The 24647-nt window shown below is 43.7% G+C and overlaps 1 protein-coding gene and 1 non-coding gene across 10 annotated transcripts in view; one reads left to right on the top strand and one right to left on the bottom strand.

The window, feature by feature from the left end:
- The window catches only part of WDFY3 (WD repeat and FYVE domain containing 3), a 300170-nt gene that overhangs the window by 81797 nt on the left and 193726 nt on the right, over positions 1-24647 (bottom strand). For all 9 annotated transcript variants that reach the window (XM_029076970.2, XM_029076971.2, XM_029076964.2 and 6 more), the window contains 8 exons: positions 24199-24417; positions 17339-17520; positions 14218-14449; positions 13251-13411; positions 11519-11630; positions 9320-9510; positions 4473-4625; positions 286-359 (listed from right to left, as the gene is read on the bottom strand). In XM_029076970.2, the coding sequence (XP_028932803.1) occupies positions 286-359; positions 4473-4625; positions 9320-9510; positions 11519-11630; positions 13251-13411; positions 14218-14449; positions 17339-17520; positions 24199-24417 (1324 nt within the window). The remainder of the gene's footprint in view (positions 1-285; positions 360-4472; positions 4626-9319; positions 9511-11518; positions 11631-13250; positions 13412-14217; positions 14450-17338; positions 17521-24198; positions 24418-24647) is intronic.
- Positions 12338-12473, top strand: LOC114815761. Its single transcript, XR_003763564.1, has one exon. It is a non-coding gene; the product is annotated as a small nucleolar RNA SNORA7 (small nucleolar RNA).

The following is a 24647-nucleotide window of genomic DNA, read 5'->3' as shown; positions in this document are numbered from 1 at the left end:
CTGGGAGTCGGAGGACCTGGGTTCTAATCCCTCTGCCACTTGCATGCTGTGTGACTTTGGGCAAGTCACTTCACTTCTCGGGCCCTAGCTTACCTTTTCTGTGAAATGAGGATGAAGACTGTGAGCCTCTTGAGTAACCTGACTGACTTGTATCTACCCCAGTGCTTAAAAGGTATGTAAATACTCAACAAATACTATTAAAAAAACAAACTACTCTAGGGCCTGGCACACAGAGCTTAACAAATACCATTAAAAAAAAATCTGGGTGGAGGGGTCAATCAATACCTGGACTCGGTGAGCAGTTCGATGAAGTGTTCAAACAAGGAAAGGTGAAGTTCATATGGTGCATGAAGCCAAACCTGCAAAACAAAATAAAACAAAGTTTTCACTCTGTGTGTGCAGGAAGCTTGTTCTTTATTAATAATAATAATAATGTTGGTATTTGTTAAGCGCTTACTATGTGCAGAGCACTGTTCTAAGCGTTGGGGGAGATACAGGGTCATCAGGTTGTCCCACGTGAGGCTCACAGCTAATCCCCATTTTACAGATGAGGTAACTGAGGCACAGAGAAGTTCAGTGACTTGCCCACAGTCACACAGCTGACAAGTGGCAGAGCCAGGAGTCGAACCCATGACCTCTGACTCCGAAGCCCAAGCTCTTTCCACTGAGCCACGCTGATTCCAAGCGAGAAGCAGCACAGCCTTGTGGATAGGGTGCAGGCCTGGGAGTCAGAAGGACGTGAGTTCTAATCCCCGCTCTGCCACTTGTCTGCTGCCTGACCCTGGGCAAGTAACTTCACTTCTCTGGGCTTCACTTACTTCATCTGTAAAAACAGAATTAAGACATGGACTGTGTCCAAACCCAATCAACTTGTATTTTCCCCAGTGCTTATTACAGTGTTTGGCACTCAGTAAGCACTTAACAAATACCATTAAAAAATATTTATTACACAGCATTACGACCAGGCTTGTGCTCAATAGCCACCATCACTACTAACACTACTCTTGGAGGACACTTTCTCCTTTTTACCCTAAAACCTACAGTACTGCACCAAATGGGTCAATTTATCCACGGCCAGGGGGGTGATCTTCTTATCCTGTGTACATATCATCCAAATTGTCATCCTCAGCGTGTTCCAATGATCATTTGAGATTTAAGTCATGTTTTCAAAGAGAAAATTCAACCATCGGGGAGAGCGAAACCGATCATTTCCTCCACAAGAGTTGGCAAGCAGTGGCAGAGGCAGGCAACTGCTCCATACAAGCGAAGGGGTTTATTATATTTTTTGAGACCCAGGACCTTTGCTAGGTGCTGAAGTACTACAAACAAAACTCTGGCCTCCTGCCTCCAAAGACCTAATCAATGCCCGATCACTTTTATAGCATGAGTTTGCTGCCAGAGGCATATTTCAACGGCTATATTTACCATCCTTACCCTAACTCACTGTATCTCTAACACATATGCAGATGAATAGCAACTGCTCATTTTCCAAAGGAGACGGAGGAACAGTTTAGTTGGCGGGCGAATTGACGTTATCCTACCGATACTACTGTGGTAAGCGCTTAGTATAGTGCTTTGAGCACAGTAAGCGCTCAATAAATATGACTGAATGAATGAATGGCTACGTAAATCAATATAAATAAGTGAAGGGATATTAAGCTAAAGCATTCTCCCAGTTCCACAGGGTCTCGTCACTCTTATTTCTTGAGAAGGTCATTAATAAAAGGGGAGCAATTCCTTGAAATAGTCATTAAAAAGTAATTGTGAAACTCGGCGTCAGAACAGCAATCTTCATAAAAAGCAGCATGGCCTAGTGGATAGAGCAAAGGCCCAGGAGTCATAGGGATGTGGGTTCTAATCCCGACACCGCCACCTGTCTTCTGTGTTTCCTTGGGCAAGCCACTTTGCTTCTCTGTGCATGTTACCTCATCTATAAAAACGAGGATGAAGACTGCAAGCCCCATGTGGGAGAGGGATTGTGAACAACCCAATTTGCTTGTATAGATCCCAGCACTAAGTACAGTGCCTGGCACAAAATAAGGGCTTAACAAATCATAATAATTATTATTATGGCATTTGTTAAGCGCTTACTATGGGCCAAGCACTGTTCTACGCACTGGGGTAGATACGAGGTTACCAGGTTGTCTCACGTGCGGCTCACAGTCTTAATCCCATTTTATAGATGAAGTAACTGAGGCACAGAGAAGTTAAGTGACTTGCCCAAAGTCACACACCTAACAAATGGCGGAGACGGGATTAGAATCAATGACCTACGTATGGCTCCCAAGCCCGTGCTCTCTCCACTAAGCCATGCTCCTTCTCTACCACTATCTTTACCCACCATTATCATTCTTCAGAGATAGGGTTACCTATCTAGGCACTGACTTTTCATTTTGGGGTGAGGGACAGCAAGGAGACAAGGAGGCAAGTGGGACATTCATTCATTCAGTTGTATTTATCAAGGGCTTACTGTGTGCAAAGCACTGTACCAAGCGCCTGGGAGAGTACAATGTAACAATAAACACACACACTCCCTGCCCACAGTGAGCGTACAGCCTGGACGGCTAGGGCATGAAGAGCCACCCCGATTTCAAAAGCGGAGGGGTGTGCTGGTGTGGGATTCGAAGGCTTTACCCACTGCAGACGGAATTCCCTGGGGCCAACAGCTGCCAGAGAAATGGCATTTCTGAGTCATCCTATTCGGTGCCGATACTTGGCAGAGGGTTTTAACGACACCTGCAGGACGGCAAGCAATACTCGGAAGCTTATCTCAGCGGAAAGAGAGGAGGATAGAGAGGCATTTTCAATTATGATTTCATCTGGCTAATTAAATAGATGATGACTTTATACGAAGCCAGACTGAATAATTCCAGGCTTGGTCAACATAAATATTAGCCGTGTCACTAAGACTGTGAGCCCCATGTGGGATCTATCTTACTGAGAAGCAGCATGGCCTAGTGGACAAGAGCCCGGGCCTAGGAGCCCGAAGGACCTGGGTTCTCAACCCGGCTCCGCCACTTGTCTGCTGTGTGACTTTGGGCTGGTCACGTCATTTTTCTGGGCTTCATCTGTAAAATGGGGAATAATGTAAAATGAGCCCCACGGGGGACACAGACTGTGTCCAACCTGATTAGCTTGTATCTACCCCAGAGCTCAGTACAGTGCCTGGCACATAGTAAGTGCTTAATAAATACCATAAAATAATTTTTAAAAAAAACTTCCCATTTAACTCTTTTGAGAAACAAAAAATCTTCCCATTTAACTCTTTTGAGAAACATGCTGACACAGGCATAGTTTAGCAATAATTCTCCTATTTTAATCCGATTCCCTGGACTACTGTTTCAGGGGTGCTGCTCACAGTTCCACAGTTGTTTGGGGTGCACATCCTCACTGGGATCCCTGATTCTCCATTTGTAATTTGAGAGACTCCTGCAGTTCCAGAGAGGTAAAGATGAAGTGTCAAACTAGCCCAAAAGACTTGGCTAGAGGGGATCCTAAGGACGGCAATAGACCCTGTATTCCTCTATTCTCTCCTCTAAGGATGGTGGAGACGTACTCATGAATTCAACCAGGATTCAAGGTCTAGTTTCCCTCTAGCTGCTCCTATGTCTTCTCCTAGGTATCGCTCCAAAGTATTTTTGATTCACTTGATTTTGGGCGATCACAAAACTTTGCACAGTTTTCCAAAGGTACTGACCATAAAAATCACATTTTTGAACCCCAAAAGAGACAATCTTTTCTTTAGAAATAAACCAGACAGTACATCCCCTCCTAAATTACCACTCTCTACTTTGAGCGCTCTTTCAGTAGTGCTGCTTAACTTAAATGCCTGTATTTCTTAAAGCGCCCCCTCTCAATGAGAGAACATTGCAGAATTTCCCAGCTTAAGCAAGGTCCCTTTCCTTGCCATCTGAAAAATCTCCAGTATTTTTAATCACTTCAATTAGAGTGATTAAAGCTCATTTCCATTTAGCTTTAGATTGGGACAGATCTCTAGTGTGTTAGCAAAAGGCACCTCTCTGTTGAAGAGGATGGGAAAGGCAACATTTTGAAAATTAAATACTGTATTTACATATGTGAACAAAAAATATGAATTTAAAGTTTTCCATTAATGAATATTTATGTATTTACAATATCATTACTATTATTGTTCGTAGATTGCACATTTTACCTATTTAAAATGTATATTTACATTGTTTTGGGTTTTATTTTTGGCTTTTGGGAATTTGTTACGGCACTTCAAATTATTTCCTAAGGGGAACCATAATCCGTTCAGCATTCTATCATTTAACCACTAATACTTCACACTCAGTTTTCATAGAACCAATTGAAAGGAGGCATCTATGGGCAGTGGGGATTTTCAGTGAACCATTTACACATAGGATAAGACTCTCGGTTCATTTTTTCCTAAAGTCATCTCCATCAGCACAACGATCAGGATACGGGACCCGGTTTGGAGATTTTATACGTACTTCAAAGTCACAGAGAAGATCCTGGAAGGCAGCTGAGTTGGGAATGATGGAGGTTTCGTGGCCGCTATCAACGGTTCCCACCAAGGAAAATGTCAGGTGGAGAATGTGGCTATTCAGAAGGGAACGCTTCTTCTTGAGGAGCATGGCCAACAACTGAAAAAAAAAATCCAGAGCACATATCCAGTGATTTTATTGGATTCTCAGGTGTATGATCTATCTCGTCTAGTTCGCCGCCGACCTCCCGTCTACGTTCTGCTTCCGGCCTGGCACATCCTCCCACTTCACATCCAACAGACAATCACTCTCCCCATCTTAAAAGCCTTATTGAAGGTTCATCTCCTCCAAAGACCTTCCCATACTAACCCCTCTTTTCCTCATCTCCCACTCTTTTCTGCGTTGCCCTGACATGCTCCCTTTGCTCTTCCTCCCTCTCAGCCCCAAAGCACTTATGTACATATCGGTAATTTTATTTATTTGTACTGATGTCTGTGTCCCCAACTCTAGACTGTAAGCTCATTGTGGGCAGGGAATGTGATGGTTTTACTGTTGTATTGTACTCTCCCAAGTGCTTAGTACAGTGCTCTGCATACAGTAAATCCTCAATAAATATGACTCAGTGAATGAATGATTGGGGTAAATGAGGCATAGAAAATAAAGTGACTTGCCCAAGGTCAAACAGCAGACAAAAGGCAGAGCTGGTATTAGAAAGCAGGTACTTCCGATTACGTGACATAGAACGTAAGCTCATTATGGGCAGGGAACATGTCTGCTAATTTCTCTTGTAGTCTCCCAAGGCTTAGAACAGTGCTCTGCCCACAGCAAGCGCTCAACAACTACCATTTGATCAATTGATTCATGGATTTCAGGATAATGACATATGATGTTTTATTTAATTTCTGACCTTGGGCAATTTGACTGTGAGATGCTGCCGGCATGAGTAAAGAAGAAGATGGTTTTCTTTTGTGATAAATGAGATTAAGATACATCAGAGTATTCTTGGAACATGTAGTATGAAATGAATGTCGATGATCCAACTCTTCTTAAGGAGCTGGAGATAAACAGAACTAAGATTGAACCTCTTTGAAAAAATACACTGTACTCACTGTAGAGAAGCAGTGTGGCCTAATAGACAAAGCATGGGCCTGGAAGTCAGAGGGCTTGGGTTCTAATCCCACCTCCACCACTTACCTGTTGTGTGTTCTAGGGCAAGTTGTTTCACTTATTAACTCTTCTTCCCTCCAATTTAGACTGTGAGTCCTACGTGGAGCAGGGACTCTGTTCAACCTGATAAATGTGTATCTAACCATTACACGGAACAGACCTGACATATAGTAAGGGCTTAACAAATACCATAAAAAAATGTGTTCATGACTGGAATTTTGTGATTTTTCTGTCTAATCATTTTATTCTTGGTACCACAAGCAATACACACTTCAATCCACCCTTAACCAACATATGCGACTGTAGTAAGTTTTTCCTTATGTTTCTCCTTTGCACACAGACCAAGGATCCCAAATTATTCTTATGCATGTGCCTGGAATTAATTTCACTGCTTGCTTTCCTCATTAATTATTTTATGTCACCCTTCAATCTGTTAACAAGGATGCTAATGAGGACAACTCTGTGGGACAAACCAGCAAATACTTTACAGTGGCAATTCCATCTCCAAAAGATTCAATGACCACCTCTTTCGCTCTTCAATCCAGTTGATCCATTGGAAATTTCACCTTACATTTGCTAGATCCAAACATTTGGAAATTTCCGGATTTTCTAAAACATTCTCTAGAAGCATTGTGGCCTAGTTGAAAGAGCAAAGACCTGGGAGTCAGAGGACCTGGGTTCTAATTCCCGACTCCATCACTCGTCTGCTTTGTGACCTTTGGTCCAACTTCAACTCAATTTCAACACAAAACTCAACTTCTCTATGCCTCGGTTTCTTCATCTGTATAATGGGGATTAAATCCCGGGATTGAAACTGCAAGTTCCGTGTGGGATAGGGATGGTGTCCAACCTGATTATCTTATTCAGTGCTTAGTAGAGTGCATGGCATATAATACAAGCACTTAACAAGTATCATTAAATAAATGTTTCTAGCATTCTAGAATTATTTTAGAGACACACAGAATTGTATTTCCATTTGCCAAACTACTAAGTATTTATCTATTTGTTGCCTCGTCAATCCAAAAGCAGAAAGACTTCAACTGACATACTGGAAAACTTGATAGCCCCTGAAGCTGGACTACCCTTAAATTCCGATAGTAAAACTGCCAGAAACTGTGTCCCCAAAATGGACGGTTTGCAGGTTTCCAGTTAAGCACCGCAGTGCGTTAAAGATGATCTGCACTATTTCTCCAGTCGCAAAATGTCTTTTCTAGATTTTTCGAGGTACCCGCTATTGTTGATGCATGCATTCATTCATACTAAGTACTGCCTAGTATGATTGTAATTTTGACATTTTTACTCTTTCTGCTTCTTTTATAATGCCAGTACATTGCCTTCATTTTTAATTTATTCCTCTCTCAAAAACAGCAATTAATTGACAGTCTTTCTTTTTGGGAAAGTTAGGCCTGAAGGAAATTTGCAGGCTCACTGTCCCAACATGCACTGCCACTTTCGTTCAGGTATCTTTTGTTCAACTTTCCACTGAAGGTTTGGCTAGAAGTTCAAACATTCTCCCTCTAGAGTGCAAGCTTGTTGTGGGCAGGAAACATGTCTACCAACTCTATTGCACTGTACTCTCCCAAGCGCTTAGTACAGAGCTATTTCTATTAACGTCTGCCTCCCCGTCTAGACTGTAAACTCGCTGTGGACAGAGAACATGCCTGTTATACTGTACTCTCCTAAGCTTAGTATTGTGCTCTGCACATAACTAAGCACTCAATAAATACGACTGATGAAGCGCTCTGTAAATACCACTGACCAATTCATTCTCCTTTCACTTTCACAAGTTGTCAGAGAATTCCATCAGTTTGAATTTTGTACTCATACAAGCAGAGGCTACTACAGATGTGATTGTTTTCACTGGGTCGATGAAAAAAATTTGCATTATTTTGGTTATGGGGGATAAACAATTTTGTGTGATGGGCCAAGCCAAAATGGTGGAATGGCTGGTTCCCCTATGGGAACCACTGGTTCAAAAAACATCTTGTTAAAAGATGTTCTCTATTTAAAGCTGTCCATAAAATATAGCTTCTCTGTTTTGCCTTTCAATGGGTTTGCCACCATCTCTGTGTCTTTGAGGAGTCTTTTGCATTTATTTGTAAATCATTTCTGCCTGTCTTCATTAGTTGTAAGCTTCTTTTTTTTTTATGGAATTTGTTAAGCACTTACTATGTGCGAGCCACTGTACTAAGTGCTGGAGAAGATACAAACCAATCAGTTGGACATAGTGTGTGTCCACATGAGGCTCGGGGCTAAATCTCCATTTTACAGATGACATAACTGAGGCACAGAGAAGGTGAGCAATTTGTCCAGGGTCATAAAGCACACAGGTGGCAGAGCTGGGATTAGAACCCAGCTCCTTCGGACTCTCAGGCCTATGCTCTATCCACTAGGCCATGCTGCTTCTTGAGGGCCGGGAACATATGATTCGCTTCTTTAGTACTCTCCCAAGTGCTTAGAAGATGCCCAACAGACAGGAGAGATTGATTGCCTGGCCACTGAGATAACATGCCACCTGTGAACCAGTGGAAAGAGCCTAAGCTTGGGAGTCAGAGGTCGTGGGTTCGAATCCCAGCTCCGCCACTTGTCAGCTGTGTGACTATGGGCAAGTCACTTCACTTCTCTGGGCCTCAGTTCCCTCACCTGTAAAATGGGGATTAAAACACTAAGATCAGGACAACCTGATCACTCTCTATTTACCCCAGCGCTTAGACCAGTGCTCTGCACATAGTAAGCACTTAACAAATACTAACATTATTATCATTATTATTATCATTATTGTTAATGTCTCCTGCCATCTAGGATCTGAGCAATTGGAACCAACACTAGGTGATCCATGTTTCATCCATGTCCCCTGTAGACTGTAAGCTCGTTGTGGGCATGGAATATGTTTGTTTTATTGTACTCTCCCAAGCACTTAGTTAAGTGCTCTGCATACAGTAAGCTCTCAATAAATACAATTCATTAACTGCCATATTGTTATGTTATACTCTCTCAAGTCCTTAGTAATAATAATAATAATAATGGTATTTGTTAAGCGCTTACTATGTGCCAAGCACTGTTCTAAGCACTGGGGTAGATATGAGGTTATCAGATTGTCCCACATGTGGCTTGCAGTTTGAATCCCCATTTTACAGATGAGGTAACTGAGGCACAGAGAAGTTAAGTGACTTGCCCAAAGTCGCACAGGTGACAAGTGGCGGAGCAGAATTAGAACCCATGACCTCTGACTAGTACAGTGCCCTGCACAGAGTAAGAGCTCAATAAACGTGAATGAGTGATGTTTTCATAATAATTGGGGTAATAATAACTGTAGTATTCGTTAAGAGCTTACTCTAAGCCAGGCATTGTACTAACCACTGGGATAGATCCAAGATAAGCAGGTCCCACATGGAGCTCACAGTTTAAGACGGAGGGTGAACGGGTACTGAGTTCCCATTTTGTAGATGAGAAAACTGAGAAGTAAACTGACTCAAGGTCACACAGCAGCTACGTGGCAGAGCCGGGATTAAAATCCAGGTTCTCTGGCTCTTTCTGTTGGGCCATACTGCTCCTCCATTTCAAGACTTGTTGACCTCTGTAGTCCTGCTGTATTATTTTTCAGACCTCTCTGTATGTTTGCTAGAGAGGAAAGATAATCAAACCTGTGCATCTGAGATTTTTTAATTTATTTGGGATTTACGTACCTGATAACCCTTGATCCTTTCCATTTCTTTGCTGGCCAGGGGGTTACTCTTGACCACGCAAACCAAGGCTTTCACCGCTGCGTACAAGCCCTCAACGTCTGACGCCATCGCAACCAGGCCCAAGATGGCAGCCGCTCCCCCGATGTACTGTAGCGTGGTAGCCACAGGCTTGGGGACGAACGTTCTTACTCCTGTTCACAAGCCAGTGAAAAAAAAACCAATTACCACTAACACTCCTGTCTGACAGGGAACATCCTGCATGAGAATTCAGGTGTCTTAACTGACTTTGGGATGTAAGGGCAGAGTGGGAAGCCATATAGACAACAAAAAAAGAAACGTTAGACAAATTTAAGAGCTGTTACTAAATCCTGTCAGTTCGACCTTCACCCCTTTCCTCTCCATCCAAACTGCTACTATGTTAATCTGAAGACTTATCCTATCCTGCTTTGATTACTGTATCCGTCTCCTCGCCGAACTCCCGGCCTCCTGTTCTCTCCACTCCAATCCATACTTCATTCTGCGGCTAGGATCATTTATCAACAAAAACGTTCAGTCCGTGTCTCGGCACTCCTCAAGAACTTCCAATAATTGCCCATCCATAGCCACATCACACAGAAACTCCTTGCCATCGGCTTTAAAATAGTCAGCTTGCCCCATCCTACTTCATCTCACTGATATCCTACTACAGCCTAGCCCGCACACTCCATTCCTCTGGTGCTACCTTACTCTCTGTGCCCTGACCTCGTTTATCTCACCGCCGACCCCTTTCCCACATCCTCCCCCTACCCTGGAAGTCCCTCCCCCTCCATATACGCCAGACCACCACCCTCTCCACCTTCAAAGCTACAAACTTCTGAATGGTTGTAAGACCTAAGACTTAATGAAACAGCATGGACTAGTGGATAGAGCATGGGCCTGGGAGTCAGAAGGACCTGGGTTCTAATTCTGGCTCTGTCACTTGTCTGCTGTGTGACGTTGGGTAAATCAGCTCACTTTCCTGGGCCTCAGTTCCCTCATTAACAAATACCATTTAATAAATACCATCATTATTATTATTATTATAGGCACCACATGAATTGCCAGATGTCATCACATCCCTCCCTGGGAATGCAACTGCCCTATGGTCAAGCAAAACTCAGCACAATGTAGCAGCACTAGGGAGAAAATGAAAGGAGTACAAACAGTAATTGGATATTATTTGCTTACATGGGTATAAGGAGCTTTGCCTCAGGACCTAAAGAATCTCTCAAGGTCCCTTGGAGGGTGAAGATAATTATGTTCCTCCTACTATCTTATTATCAATAAAACCACTGTCTATCCTACCTCATTTCCTAATTGATGGAAGCTTTCTGAAACCCAGAAATGACAGATTAACCAACTGATAGACTGCACTTAATGGACTGATCCCTGAATTCAAATTTATCTTGACTTTTGAAGAATGCTTTTGAATTTCATGTTAATCAACAATGAAGGGAAAGCAAAAAAGGAAAATTGAGGTGATTTTTATCAAAAAAGTTTTTAAAGTGGGTCAGACCTTGAATTCTTTCAATCTACAGTAGGTCAAAGGCAAGGGCATTCAATGTAAAATAACTTTTATTAAACGTCGCTTATAAATTCAGTACTTGAATGAGTGGAGACAATTTTATGGAAAATGTGATTCTGGAAATGTTCTGAGCTTTTCCTTTATAATAAGTTCCTTTAGGCGATTCTTACTGCTGAAGACAAAAAAAAAAAAATTGGATGTCCTGTCACCATTTCAATAGTTATCTAACATAGCCACTAATTTGTGATGTAGGCTGCTCTTCCTTTAAATCTGTCTCTGTTTCTTAAGACAAGGTCTGTAGCACAAATGAGTCAAAAAGGTTTGAGGGGCAGTGTGGCAATAGTGGATAAAGCACAGGCCTCTTTCGGGGGTCACAGGAACCTGGGTTCTAATCCCAGCTCTGCCCTTTGTCTGCTATGTAACCTTGGGCAAGCCCCCTTAATTGCTTTGTGCCCCAAATGGGCACTGAAAAATGGGGAATGGCTGGAGAAAGCCACTGCTGTAGACTGTGGGATTAATGGAGCAGTCGAGGCAGGCAGGAAGAACCACCACTACCACCCCTAATTTGGAGCAGAGAGAGTAATTCCTTCCTCACCCCCAAATGCTCAAACAACCCTCAGCAACTTATAACCCTCTGAAAAAACAACGGGTCTCACCCAAATAGCCGATCAGGGCGGCACCGATAGTGCGTGCTGGGCCGTTGAGGTGTCCCGCGGAACTGTGGAGCAGCTTCACCGGGGTGGCGTTTTCGTGCGATGAAATGGCCAGCTGCGATCGAAAATGACAGAAGGATTCATTCATTCATTCAATCGTATTTATTAAGTGCTTACCGTGTGCAAACACTACACTAAGAGTTTGGGAGAGTACAATATAACAATAAACAAACACATTCTCTGCCCACAATGAACTTACGGTTTAAGCATTGGCAACAAAAGTGGCAGAGAAGCAACGTGGCCTAGTGGAAAGAGTCTGGGCCTCTGAAGTCAGAAAACCCGGATCTTAATCTCTGCTCTGCCGCATGCCTGCTGGGTGACCTGGGGCACCGTGTGGGACTTGGACTGTGACCAATGTGATCGACCCCAGTGTTTAATACAATGCCTGGCTCATAGTAAGTGCTTCACGAATACCCTAAAAAAAAAAAAAAAAGTCCCTTTCCAATACATTGCTAACATGAAGTGTTTCACTGATTGGGCCTCACAGCCTTCTGAGGGAGAATGAAATTTAAACATCGTTCCCTCACCGGAGTCAGTGACGGCCACTGATGGGAAAGCAGTGCTCACTCGTACTACTGTCAGCAGCTAAAATGCAGGCTTAAGAAATCAATCGATAGATCGACCAATCAATGGCATTTATTTAGCCCTTACTGTGTGCAGACTGCTGTACTAATTGCTTGGGGAAAGTCCACAACTCTAGACTGTAAACTCACTGCGGCAGGGAATGTGTCTGTTATATTGTACTCACCTAAGTGCTTGTTACCCCTCCCAGGGTGGCACCTGGAGAGTTTCCAGTACTCTACCAGTCTCGGCTATGGGAGGGAGAGTCAAGCAGGGCATATCCATTCCAATCCTAGCTTGGGCAGTGGCTAGCAGCGGAAGGCAGTCTGCTACAAGTCAAAAATCACCCATGCCGGGCAGCAGCGACATGGGAGAGAGTCGAGGGCGGAGACTCGAGTTTACCGGGCAGAAGGAAGCAATGGTAAACCACTTCTGTGTTTTCACCAAGAAAACTCTATAGTCACACTACCAGAACGATTGCAGATGGAGAGCAGGGCGTTCTGGGAGACATATGTCCACGGTGTCGCTATGGGTCAGAAACAACTCGATGGCATAAGACAAGAGAAGCCTCTGGTACGGTACTCTACACAGAGTCAGCACTCAATAAATACAACTGACTGACAGAATACAATAGAATTGGTAGACACAATCCCTGCCCACAAGGAGCTTTCAGTCTTCACAGGAGAAAGACACTGAGCAGGTTTTCCTAAAATGCCATTCCCATTCCAGCAAGGACCAGGGAAAATTATAATAATGATAATTGTATTTCAGAAGCTCTATGTGCCAAGCACCGTTCTAAGTGCTGGGGTAGATACAAGGTCTTTGGGGTGGATGCAGTCCCTGCCCCAGAGGGGTTTCATAAGTAGGAGGGAGAACAGGCATTGACTCTCCATTTTACGGGTGAGGAAACAGAGGCACAGAGAAGTTAAGTGACTTGCTCATGGTCACGCAGCATAAAGGAAGCAGAGTCAAAATTAGAAGTCCTCTAACTCCCAGGTCCATTTTCTTTCCACTAGGCCATGCTGCTTCTAAAGAATGAATTAGAAAGGAAATTTTATAAACATTTAAAAAATGAATAGTTTTCATCCACTGAGGCCGTGAACTTCTATCTTACCTGCTTGGCGATGGCTTTGCTGTCTAACTTGTTGTAAACTTTCCTTATTCTTGCCACAGTGAGTGAAGACACAGAGAGTGCATAGAGCCCGAAAGACACTTTTTCCTCTGGTACTAAGGATACAGGAGACGGGATGACGCCTTCAGACTTGGAATCTTTACCTGGAAGAAAAGAAGCCCACGTTTCAAAAGCGGAATTAACTTTGGGTGGAAGGGTATCCTTCCCAAATAAGAGAGAAGGCCAGCCAAACGCCTAATGGTTTTCTTCGCTGAGATGATAACATTTGTGTTTTTAAGGAAAATCTCCTCAGGTGTATGTGGCTTTGAACTCTGAACTTTTGTTCTGAATAAAAACAAGCCTCAAAACCCAACGGGTGATGAAAAGGACTCCGAAGATTTCCAGCAACAAAATCGGCTTGCCAATTCACACCCCGGCATGATTATTACTTCAAGTTTTGATCTAGCCCTCGGTCTCCTATAAGTTCCATCTGTGATTTTCTCTCTAATCCAAGTGGGGGCTATGAGTGAAATGCTTACTGGGTGCTAAATTTAGCAGAGACCAAAAATCCTTTTCAACAGCTCATCACCACATTTCAGGTTCTGAAGCCTTCTTCTTAACCAAACTGCAAACCCCCTCTTTTCCTTTTGAAATGAGTCATTTAAGTAGTCTCTGAGGAGGAAAATGTGCTACCAATTTTCACCTGAGATACAAAAATAAAAATAAAAACTGAGACTCCTTCTTTCTAAATATGCCGAAATAAGGCTACAACACTGGCAGGAATTTCAAGTGGCACTTTGATCCTAGAACCAAATAATTTCACCGAATAAGGGCCAAGTAATTAGAAGGCACATGATATCTGTTCACCAATTTACCACCAAATATTTTAGAAATCAATTTCAAATCCACGGCGAATTGGCGGGGAGAAGCCACTGGCGGGGAGGCCCCTAAGAGAATCGGCCATACTTACATGGGATTCCTACTGCCTGAAAGCTTCCAACGTAATTTGGTCCGAGCTCGTAAATGGTGCTCACGCTGGCGACGGGCAAGACTTCCTCCAGGAAGTGGGTAGGGCCCAGACGCCACACCAATGAGGACAGCTGACGCTGGGCGGGCGGAGAGCCGATGTAGGCGTAAACTGTACTCACCACGGGTGGGTTCGCCGACCCTGATCCCCCGGGGGTACTGTGAACATAATGAAGCTGGAAAGCCGAATGGGAGCATAATGTCATTAAAAAGGAAACCGCAAACACTAAAGATAGAAAAGAAGTCACTGACTTCTCAATTCCGTTTCACTACTTTACTGCACATTCGGGGCTCATTGGAAATCCCAGCTCACCCCAAATCGTACGAAGAATACAAGCGAAGCCGGGATCTGGGTGAGATAGTTTTCGGTGTCAATGAAAACTTTGGCATCCTTGCTTTCTGCCACTGGTGGCTACGTGGCCGAGGAGAAAGTAAATACCTGATAACGCTGAAGAATCTTGTGACTTGTATATCGCTGATTCATACCCGCCCCCACGCCACATTAAAAGCTTGTATGCAGCACAGTTTGAGCGTAATATATTACTGTGCCTATCATGAACAGAAGTTGTCAGAAGAGAATATGACTATTACAATTAATAAAAGGCTACTCAACACCTTACGTGCCATGCTTCGTTGGAACTAATGCCAGAATAATTTGCAATATATTCTCCATTTTAAGGGTGGACCTAAGTAACAGTCTCTCATTTGAAAAGGAAGAAATTAAATCAAAGGCAAGTTTTCTTCTGTAACTCACCAAGGAAAAAGCTGTCAGGCCTATAGAAAAATTTCAATGGTTGTATTTTCTGTTTTAGGAAATGTGCTATCAGGCTCAATTTTTAGTCTGGAATTCTTTTTTTGAGTATGTTTTAAATACTTTTATAAGAGATGCTTTTCAGATATTTATACTGCCATATTCCTACATGAATGCTTTGAATGATAACATCTGATTCAGCTGCTAGGTCCTCTGGCATTGCCTTTTAACTTTCCTGAAATCCATTTTGGAAAAATGAAGAAAAATTTTCACATCTAAGAGATGCATTTCAGTGTTTGTTCATAAATCGGGGCAGAAATGCTGTATTAAATATTGTGAGATCAAAGTCAAGTATCATTTTACTATCTGGAATCTAAATTTCTACCCACTAGACTGTAAACACTCCATTACACTGCAAACTCCTTGAAGGCATGAATCATGTCTGTCAACTGTATTGTACTGAATTTTCCCACTTGCCAAGTAAAGTGCTCTGCACACAGTGAGAACTCCATGAATACCACTGATGGACTGATCGATTGACCGGGGACTGAATACAACCTGATTATCTCGTATCTCCCGCAGAACACAGTATATGGCTTGGCACACAGTTAGTGCTTCTCAAATACCACCAGTTTCTATTATTATTATTTGTACTTCTGGCTCCCTGCCTCAGAGGTCCTTTGACAGCAAAAATCCTGGGGAAGGGAGAGATAAAAGGTTGATTCCTATACCCATAAATGTATTACTAATGCTGCTCAAAGTAAAAAAAATTGTCAGGTTGTGTTCTCAGCAACGTAGATAGAAGGTAAGGGGGTTTACAGCAATTTTTTTTTACTATTCTGTTTTAAGGGAAGATGTTACTTTGTGTACCTATTTATGGACTTCTCTTCATATGTATAGGGTTTACAACAAGCAAATTGAACCCGGATCCTCAAAGTTGAGGCATTTCAAACGTGACTGGGAAATATTCAGATTTTGGCTTTGTATACCAAATGAGTCTTTGTAAATAAATACTAAATTTTTGCAGTCTTTCCTTCTTTTAAAAAATGGTATTTGTTAAGCTCTTTCTACATGTCAGCCACTGTGTAGTAAATGTAGGGTAAGACAAGTTAATCAGGTTCGACACAGTCCCTAACCCACATAGTCTTAATCCCCATTTTACAGATGAGGTAACTGAAGCCCAGAGAAGTGCAGTGACTTGCCCAAGGTCACACAGCTGACAAGTGGAGAGCCGGGGGTAGAATCTAGATCCTCTGACTTCTAGGCCTGTGCTCTGAAATTTTCAATAGGCCAGTTGCTTCTCTACCAACCACTTATATGATTTTTTTTTTTTTTGGTGTTCGGATCTCATTTAAAATTCAGTGTATTTGAAAAGGGTGAAAGACTTTCATCACCCCAAAATACAACCCACCTTGGGATGTTCAACTTTCAAGTCTAACATCAGAGAGGGAAAGCTTCGGAGGCTTTTGGAAAGCAAAAACATTTTTAAGAAGTTGCTTTTAAGTTTTTAGTCACGCTTAAAGGACAAAATACCAAGCTCTCCTATTTCTTTTGATCGCTATCCAACATTACAGAGGAACACCTTATTTCAGAAATTAAAAGCATGGCACGTTGCAATCTTGACTCTAACCCAATCTACTCTGGTATGGGCATCTAAAAACAAGTGTTAATATTCTACAAAAATTAATCCTTCCCTGATTTGCCACCTTTCCTATCTCTCTCCCTCTCCCTTCTCATTTTCCTGGGAATGTCTTCCTCCGATTTATTTAGCTTGCAAAAATGAAAAAGCTGAATCTATTTCCAGGGATCTCGAAAGAGACAGACTCTGAGAAAGAATGAATCGAGATTATTCATCAATAATAATTTTCTACCAGGTGAAGAAATGGGTACTTTTGCCTGAAGACCTAATATAAATTCAATGAAATTTAAATGATTCATGTTGATTCCTTACCACGGTTTATGTTCCTCCATTCATTCTCCCAAAAAAACCCCCAAAAAACATTTTAACATGGATTGTTCTGCTAATTCAATGAGCATCTGAATGGATCAAATATGTATTTTACCAACACTTTTTCAAAGTCACATCTAATCCGGTTTTCTAAATAGGGAAAACTACTTAGCATTCTGCTATCCTTCAATTCAGTTTTTGCCTTCGAAATGTCCCTTTGGATAACAGGTGGGCAAATCCTCAACCTAGCCCGATATCCTTATTTGTGTCACAGGCCTAATCTTGGGAAAAAAAGAACAATTTGGTCCAACTGAAACTTGCTGTTATGGCCGGTGCCCTGGACTTCACTCACGAGTCTCCGCTTACCTTCACGGTATTCACGAGCTGCCCGTCGATATAGAGGGTCGCAGTGCTGTTTTTCAACATGCCTTTACTCATTACGAGAACTAGATGGTGCCACTGGCCCTCAGCGATGAGGTCGCCACAGCGGAAGTGAGCGCAGCAAGGAAGGAGCTCGTAAAAAGACGACTCTTCACTGAAATCGTCGGCTGCAAAGCGAAGGAAAAGTCACTCTCGGCTCCATTTTAGGATTCGCTTTCCGTTCTGGGTTTTTTTAATCACATGTGTAGCACGCCTACTGTGTGTCAAGCACTGTACTAAGCAGTGTGGCTCAGTGGATACAGCGCTGGTCTGGGAGTCAGAAGGACCCGAGTTCTAAACCTGGTTCGGCCACGGGTCTGCTGCGTGACCTGGGGCAAGTCGCTTCACTCCTCTGTGCCTCAGTTACCTCATCTGGAACATGGAGACGAAGAGTGTGAGCCCCGTGTAGGACAGGGACTGTGTCCAACCTGATTAGCTTGTTTCTACTCCAGTGCTAAGTACAATGCTTGGCACGTGGTAAGTGCTTAACAAATACCATCTTTATTATTATTATTGTAATGATTCTAAGCGCTGGGATGAATACAAGTTTACCAGGGATGAACACAGTCTCTGTCCCACATGGGGCTCACAGACTAAATAGGGGGAAGTACGATTTAATCCCCAATTTACAAATAAAGAAACTTAGGTACAGAGAAGTTTAAGTGACTCACCCAAGGTGATAGAGCAAGCAATCGGTAGAGCAGGGATCAGAATACAGGTCCTCTGATTCCCAGGCCCAGGCTCTTTCCACTAGGCCATGCTGCTGACACTTGGGCTGAGATAAGGCTACTCAAGCATTACATGAAAACAAAATATATTATAATGCAAATATTAACAAGTCTAACCACTTAGAGAGTATAAATAAATGGTAGTCCAAAGAAAAGTCAACTTGGTTGAATACCATTTCAAAGAAAGCTCATTTCAGGAGTTTTCCAAAATCCTCCAGAGATTGCACAAGGGAATTTTAGTTACTAAATATTCAACACACACATCAAAATCCATTGGAAACTTTGCAGAATTGCATTTGCAGTGCTTGGCATGCTCTTAAGCCTTTTTTGTTCCACATTTCTTAACAATTCACCTACCATGAAAGGATTTCTCGAGATGAATGGAATGGCTGATTAAGTCACCGCAGCCTGAGATTTCTATTAAGTGCTGGTTTGTTCCTTTTCATGGATATTGGACTTCATAATCATAGCGAGTAACAATAGGCATGGAGGAGAAATTTGGGGTATTTTTCATCACTTTTCATTATTTACAAGGGATTCAACAGAATAGTGTAAAAGCCTTACATAGGCCACAGTGCGCTATGTCATGGTTTTGATTCTATTGTGGTTAAAAGGCTAGAGACAGACAGAACCTGACATCTGCTCCTTGCTGCTTATCACAGCCTAACACCATGTTTCAATGTCTCCTGGGAGGCTTAGGGGGATATTGGTCTCAGTTGGACGGTATATAGAGTTGCTCTTTGTATTCAAAGGTATCACCACTGATGAGGTTCACTAAAAGTGCACATGTGACTGAATACTACTACTAATAATGATAATAACAACTGTGAATGAGAAAACTGTGAGCCCCATGTGGGACAGGGACTGTGTCCAACCTCATAAGCTTGTTTCTAACCCAGCACTTAGTACAGGGTCCTGCACATAGTAGATGCTTAACAGATACCATTGTCATTATTATTACTATTATATTTTTTCATGGTATTTGTAAAGCACTTACTATGTGCAGGACCCTGTACTAAGTGCTGGGTTAGAAACAAGCTTATGAGGTTGGACACAGTCCATAATAATAATAATGACAATGGTATTTGTTAAGCATCTACTATGTGCCTGGCACTGTATTAAGCGTTGAGGTGGACACAAGCAATCGGGTTGGACACAGTGTCTCTGTCCCACATAGGACTCACAGTCTTGATCCCCATTTTATAGACGAGGGAACTGTGGCAAAGGGAAGTGAAATGACTTGCCCAAGGTCACAGAACAGACACGTGGCAGATTCTGGATTAGAAGCCACGTCCTTCTGACGCCCAGGTCCGTGCTCTATCCACTAGGCCAGGCTGCTTCTCTAAGGCAGATATGGGATCCACAGTCCTGGTTACATTGGGCATGCATAAATTAATAATAATATTAATATCTCTCTCCTCCTTTATATTATAAGCTTGCTGTGGGCAGGGAATGTGTCTAACAACTCTGGTACACAGTCCTCTCCCAAGCCTTGCACACAATAAGTGCTCAACAAATACCACTGATGTTGATAATACCTGTAGTATTTCTTCAGCGCTTACTCTATAACAAGCACTGTACTAAGCGCTATGATAGACAGAATATTACCATGCTGAACATAGTCTTTGTCCCACATGGAGCTCATATTCTAAGTAGGAGAGAGAACAGGTGCCACCCACCTCCTCACCGTCCCTCGGTCTCGCCCGTCCCGCCGTCGACCCCTGGGCCACGTCCTCCCGCGGTCCTGGAATGCTCTCTCTCCTCACCTCAGACAATCTAATTCTCTTCCCCTCTTCAAATCCCTACTTAAAACCCACCTCCTCCAAGAGGCCTTCCCACACTGAGCTCCCCCCCTTTTTCCCTCTGCTCCCTCTACCCCCTCTTCAGCTCTCCACAGCCAAACCCTCTTCTCCCCCCTTTCCCTCTCCTCCTCCCCCTCTCCCATCCCACCCCCTCAGCACTGTACTCGTCCGCTCGACTGTATATATCTTTATCACCCTATTTATTTTGTTTATTTTGTTTAATGAGATGTACATCACCCTGATTCTATTTAGTTGCCATTGTTTTTATGAGGTGTTCTTCCCCTTGACTCTATTTATTGCCGTTGTTCTTGTCTGCCTGTCTCCCCCGATTAGATCGTAAGCCCGTCAAAAGGCAGGGACTGTCTCTATCTGTTGCTGACTTGTTCATTCCAAGCGCTTAGTACAGTGCTCTGCACATAGTAAGCGCTCAATAAATACTATTGAATGAATGAATGAACAGGTATTTCATCCCCGTTTTACAGATGAGGAAACTGGCCAGTGGTGGAACTGGGATTACAACTACGATCCTCTGACTCCCAGGCCTGTGCTCTTTCCACTAGGCCAGGCTGCTTCTCTTTCCCTCGTTGTACCTAACACTCGCAATGCCTGGTGTTGCTTTCTCTTCTGTGATCTTGCCTCTCTTCTGCGGGAAGCTTTGTCTCAAAGAGAGCCACTCCCTTCTTGACAGCTGTGAGCCGTGCAAATCTGTCTTTAGCAACTGACTCCCAATTTTCAGCTGGGAAGCAATACTGTCTGAGGTTCTGTTTTATCATGCCCCTAAAATGCTCCCTCAGCCCTCCTGGCCTTCTGTTTCCCCATTTCGGCTGTCCCGCTGTCGTTCAACTCTTCACATGCCCCACCCAGAATAACTTCCATGCTAAGAGACTGACTCTCTTCCAGAACGTCACTGTTTACGATCTTATCTTGACACTAAAAGAGGCCTTGTGGGTGTGGGAATCCCAGTTCGCTGCTCCAAAACCCCATTTCCTCAAGCATCAGACTCTGCAGTCCAATTATCGACGAAGCAAATGAAAACCAAGAGGCTCTCCTCAGAGGACAACTACCTTGATCTGAAATAGAGTATTCCTTGCACACTATTTCTCAGAGCTCCAATTGCGGGAGAAAATCTTCTAAAGATAACAAACACCTCCCCAGCATGACACCGCACGTCTTGTTAGAAGTGCATCCTAGCTCTTAAAGAAAGGTAGGTACTATTTCGCAGGATAATCTGCATCAGAGTACTTTCTCCACCCTCCTCGAAGGGTAATGCACTGGCAAGCCTTTGGTTGAGTCGATACTAAAAAAAATTTCATTTCATTGACTGCCTTTCAAGAGACAGCATGTTATATAGACACCTCTATTTGTGGCCAAGCAGAGAGAGCACGTGACTGGGACTCAACAATCCCAGAGGGACCTTGGGTAAGTCGCTTCATCCGCTCCGGGCCTCAGTTACCTCATCTGAAGAATGGGGATACGACAGAGGGTGAGCCCTGTGTGGGTAAGGGACTTTGTCCAATCTGATAACCATCTATCGACCCCAGCCCTTATCAGTCAGTCAATCATATTTACTGAGCGCTTACTGGTGTGCAGAGCACTATACTAAGCTCTTGGGAGAGCACACTATAACGGTGCAACAGACACACTCCCTGCCCACAGGGAGCTTACAGTCTGGAAGAGGAGACAGACATCGATATAAATAAATGAATTACAGATATGCACATACGTGCTACGGGGTTGGGATGAGTGGGGGGGTTAATGAAGGTACCAAGTGAGGGTGTCACTGAAGGGAGAAGGGGAAGAGGAAAGGAGAGCTCAGTCAGGGAAGGCCTCTAGGCTCTGAAATGAGGAAGGGGGAAAGAGAGTAATTGTCTGTTGGATATTAGGAGGAAGAGCGTTCCGGGCCAAAGACAGGATGTGGGCGAGAAGTCAGAGGCGAGACAGATGAGATCTGGGTACAGTGAGAAGGTTAGCATTAGAGGAGCGAAATGTGCGGGCTGGGTTGTACTAGGAGCGAAGGGTTTGTATAGTAAGTGCTTAATAAATGTGCTCATGATTTATGGTTTTCTAATTTAAGCTTTGGGCTCCAGGTGCCTTGGAAAGGTTGCATTGTTCTTTGCTCCAGATCAGTCAATTCACCCGCTCTGCTCATGACTTTTTTCAACCTCAGGGAGACTGAAGCAGTCTAAGGCAAAGGCCTTGTCTAGGAGCTTTTTACACAGACACAATGAGCTGAACGTCACTAGGCTCCTTGGGGCCTGTGGAACCTTTGTTACGATACTTAGGACAGGCTCGAGAAAAATGGGCCCAGCTAGTACTGGCCACTCCAGTAGCCCTCATTTAAACCCATCCTTGCCGCTCGGTCCTGCTTCTTCCTGTTGAGGGATGAATGCTGTAAATGGGGGAAGGGGACATGGGAATGCACTCGAGAGACGCTCAAAAAATACCACTGCTGATGTGGACAAAGGAAATGGCTGCCCTAGTCTTCCCTTCCTGCCAATAGCCTTGAGAAAGAGCCCGGGCTTAGGTCAGAGGTTGTGAGTTCTAATCCCGGCTCCACCACTTATCAGCTGTGTGACTTTGGGCAAGTCACTTCACTTCTCTGTGTCTCAGTTACCTCATCTGTAAAATGGGGATTAAGACTGTGAGCCCCACTTAGGACAACCTGATGACCTTGTATCTACCCCAGCACTTAGAGAACAGTGCTTGGCACATAGTAAGCACTTAACAAATACCATTATTATTATTATTATGAACACTATCGAAGATCGTGGGGAGGGAAAGGAAGTTCAGCCCAGCTGACTGGAACTCTAGAAGAACTGTCTGGAAGACCTTCTAGACTGTAAGCTCGTTGTGGGCAGGGAATGTGTTTGTTTCTCGTTATACTGTCCTCCCCCAAGTGCTTAATACAGTGCACACAGTAAGTGCTCAATAAATACGAATGACTGATTTGCATATCTTGAGATTGTTGCGGCCCAACAGAGCATACTATTCTTTTTTTTTTTTGCTATTTGTTAAGTGCTTACTGTGTGCCAGGCACTGTATAATGATGGCATTTGCTGAGCGCTTACTATGTGCCGACTGTACTAAGCACTGGGGTGGATACAAGCAAATCGGGTTGGACACAGGCCCTGTCCCATATGGGACTCACAGTCTTAATCCCCTTTGTACCGATGAGGTGACTGAGGCTCAGTGAAGTGACTTGCCCAAGGTCACAAAGCAGACAAGTGGTGGATCTGGGATTAGAACCCAGGTCCTTTTGATTCCCAAGCTTTTGTTCTATCCCCTAGGCCAAGCTGCTTTGCTTAACAAGGGGACTGGCAATTATTAAGCCCCTGCATTTTTTTGATACAGTGAAAAGGTAACCAACAAAATATTCACATCCCCTCCAGGTTGCTTGAAATAGCATAATCTACAGCGAATTAAGATGCTATATATGTGTTTCCGATTAGAACACCATCACAGAAGAAGGACTATCCTGTGAGGAAGTCAACAAAGATGGAGGAAGATGGTCTCGGTTCCATTCAGCCCTCTCAGAGAAATCATGGTCCATGAGTTTCTGGTACTTGGCAAGGACAGTGCTGGGGAGAAGTCCACAGTGCAACTCCAAAAATTGCAACAGATGGGGATGATTAAATATCAGTCAGCCTTATGCTTACATCAGATCAATCAGTCGATCAGTGGAATTTATTGAGCGCTTACCATGTACAGAGCTCTGTACTAAGTGTTTGGAAGAAATGACTGTGGTATTTGCAAAGTGCTTACTATGTGCCAGGCACGGTACCAAGCAAATGGGATCGGACGCGGTCCCTGTCCCACATGGGACTCATGGTCTTAATCCCCACTTTACATATGAGGGAACAGAGGCAGAGAGAAGTGACGTGACTTGCCCAAGTTCACAAAGCAGACTAGTGGTGGAGTCGGAATTAGAACTCGGGTCCTTTCGATCCCAGGCCCATGCTTTATCTAGCAGATTGGGCAGACAGGTTCCTTGTTACTTGCTGTCTTGTTTCGACTGTCCTGCCAATCTGCCGAGGCTCAGAGAAATGGAAGTCATCGTCACCACCATCTGGAGGGTCTCCTGAGTGCAACATCCTGTTCTGGATTCTTGGGGGACAGACCATAGTCCCTTGCCTCAAGGTGCTCATAATCTGATGGGCAAGTCGGGCAAATAGAGATGAATCGATCAACGATAGTTAAGAGAAGGGAGGGACAGCTTTCAGAAGTGAACCCCGGAGGGATACATTTCAAGCGGGGCCGAAGGGAAGGGGGTCGTTACCGTAATTCTGAAGCAGCTCCTCTTTACTGGACACAATCAGGGAGCGGTCCTTGGCCGAGAGCACGATGGCCAGGCAGACGTAGTGTTGCTCGGAAGAGCTGGCTCGCCGCACGACCGTCAACAGGCGGACCGGGTGGTTATTCGGTGGTGTGCTAAAACGTTCGATGCAGAACCAGGTGGAGTAGCTCAGACCGGACGGAGGGGGGAAGAATCTTTCGCCTGCAGAAATATGAACAGATGAAAAGTTTGGGATGAAGTGCGAAATGCTCACTGTAAACTCGGTGTGGGCAGGGACTCTGTAATACTGTAATAATAATAATGGTATTTGTTAAGCGCTTACTCTGAGCCAAGCGCTGGATAAATACGATGGATGGATGGATTGATTCCACCCTACAATAAACCAAACATGATCACAACAGTCTAAGCGGGCTTCATTCATCTGTCTCTGC

The sequence above is a fragment of the Ornithorhynchus anatinus genome, chromosome 12, assembly GCF_004115215.2.
Source record: "Ornithorhynchus anatinus isolate Pmale09 chromosome 12, mOrnAna1.pri.v4, whole genome shotgun sequence".
NCBI classification, from domain to species: domain Eukaryota; kingdom Metazoa; phylum Chordata; class Mammalia; order Monotremata; family Ornithorhynchidae; genus Ornithorhynchus; species Ornithorhynchus anatinus.
The sequence above is the reverse complement of the archived record's forward strand: the minus strand, read 5'-3'. Positions and strand labels throughout refer to the sequence as shown.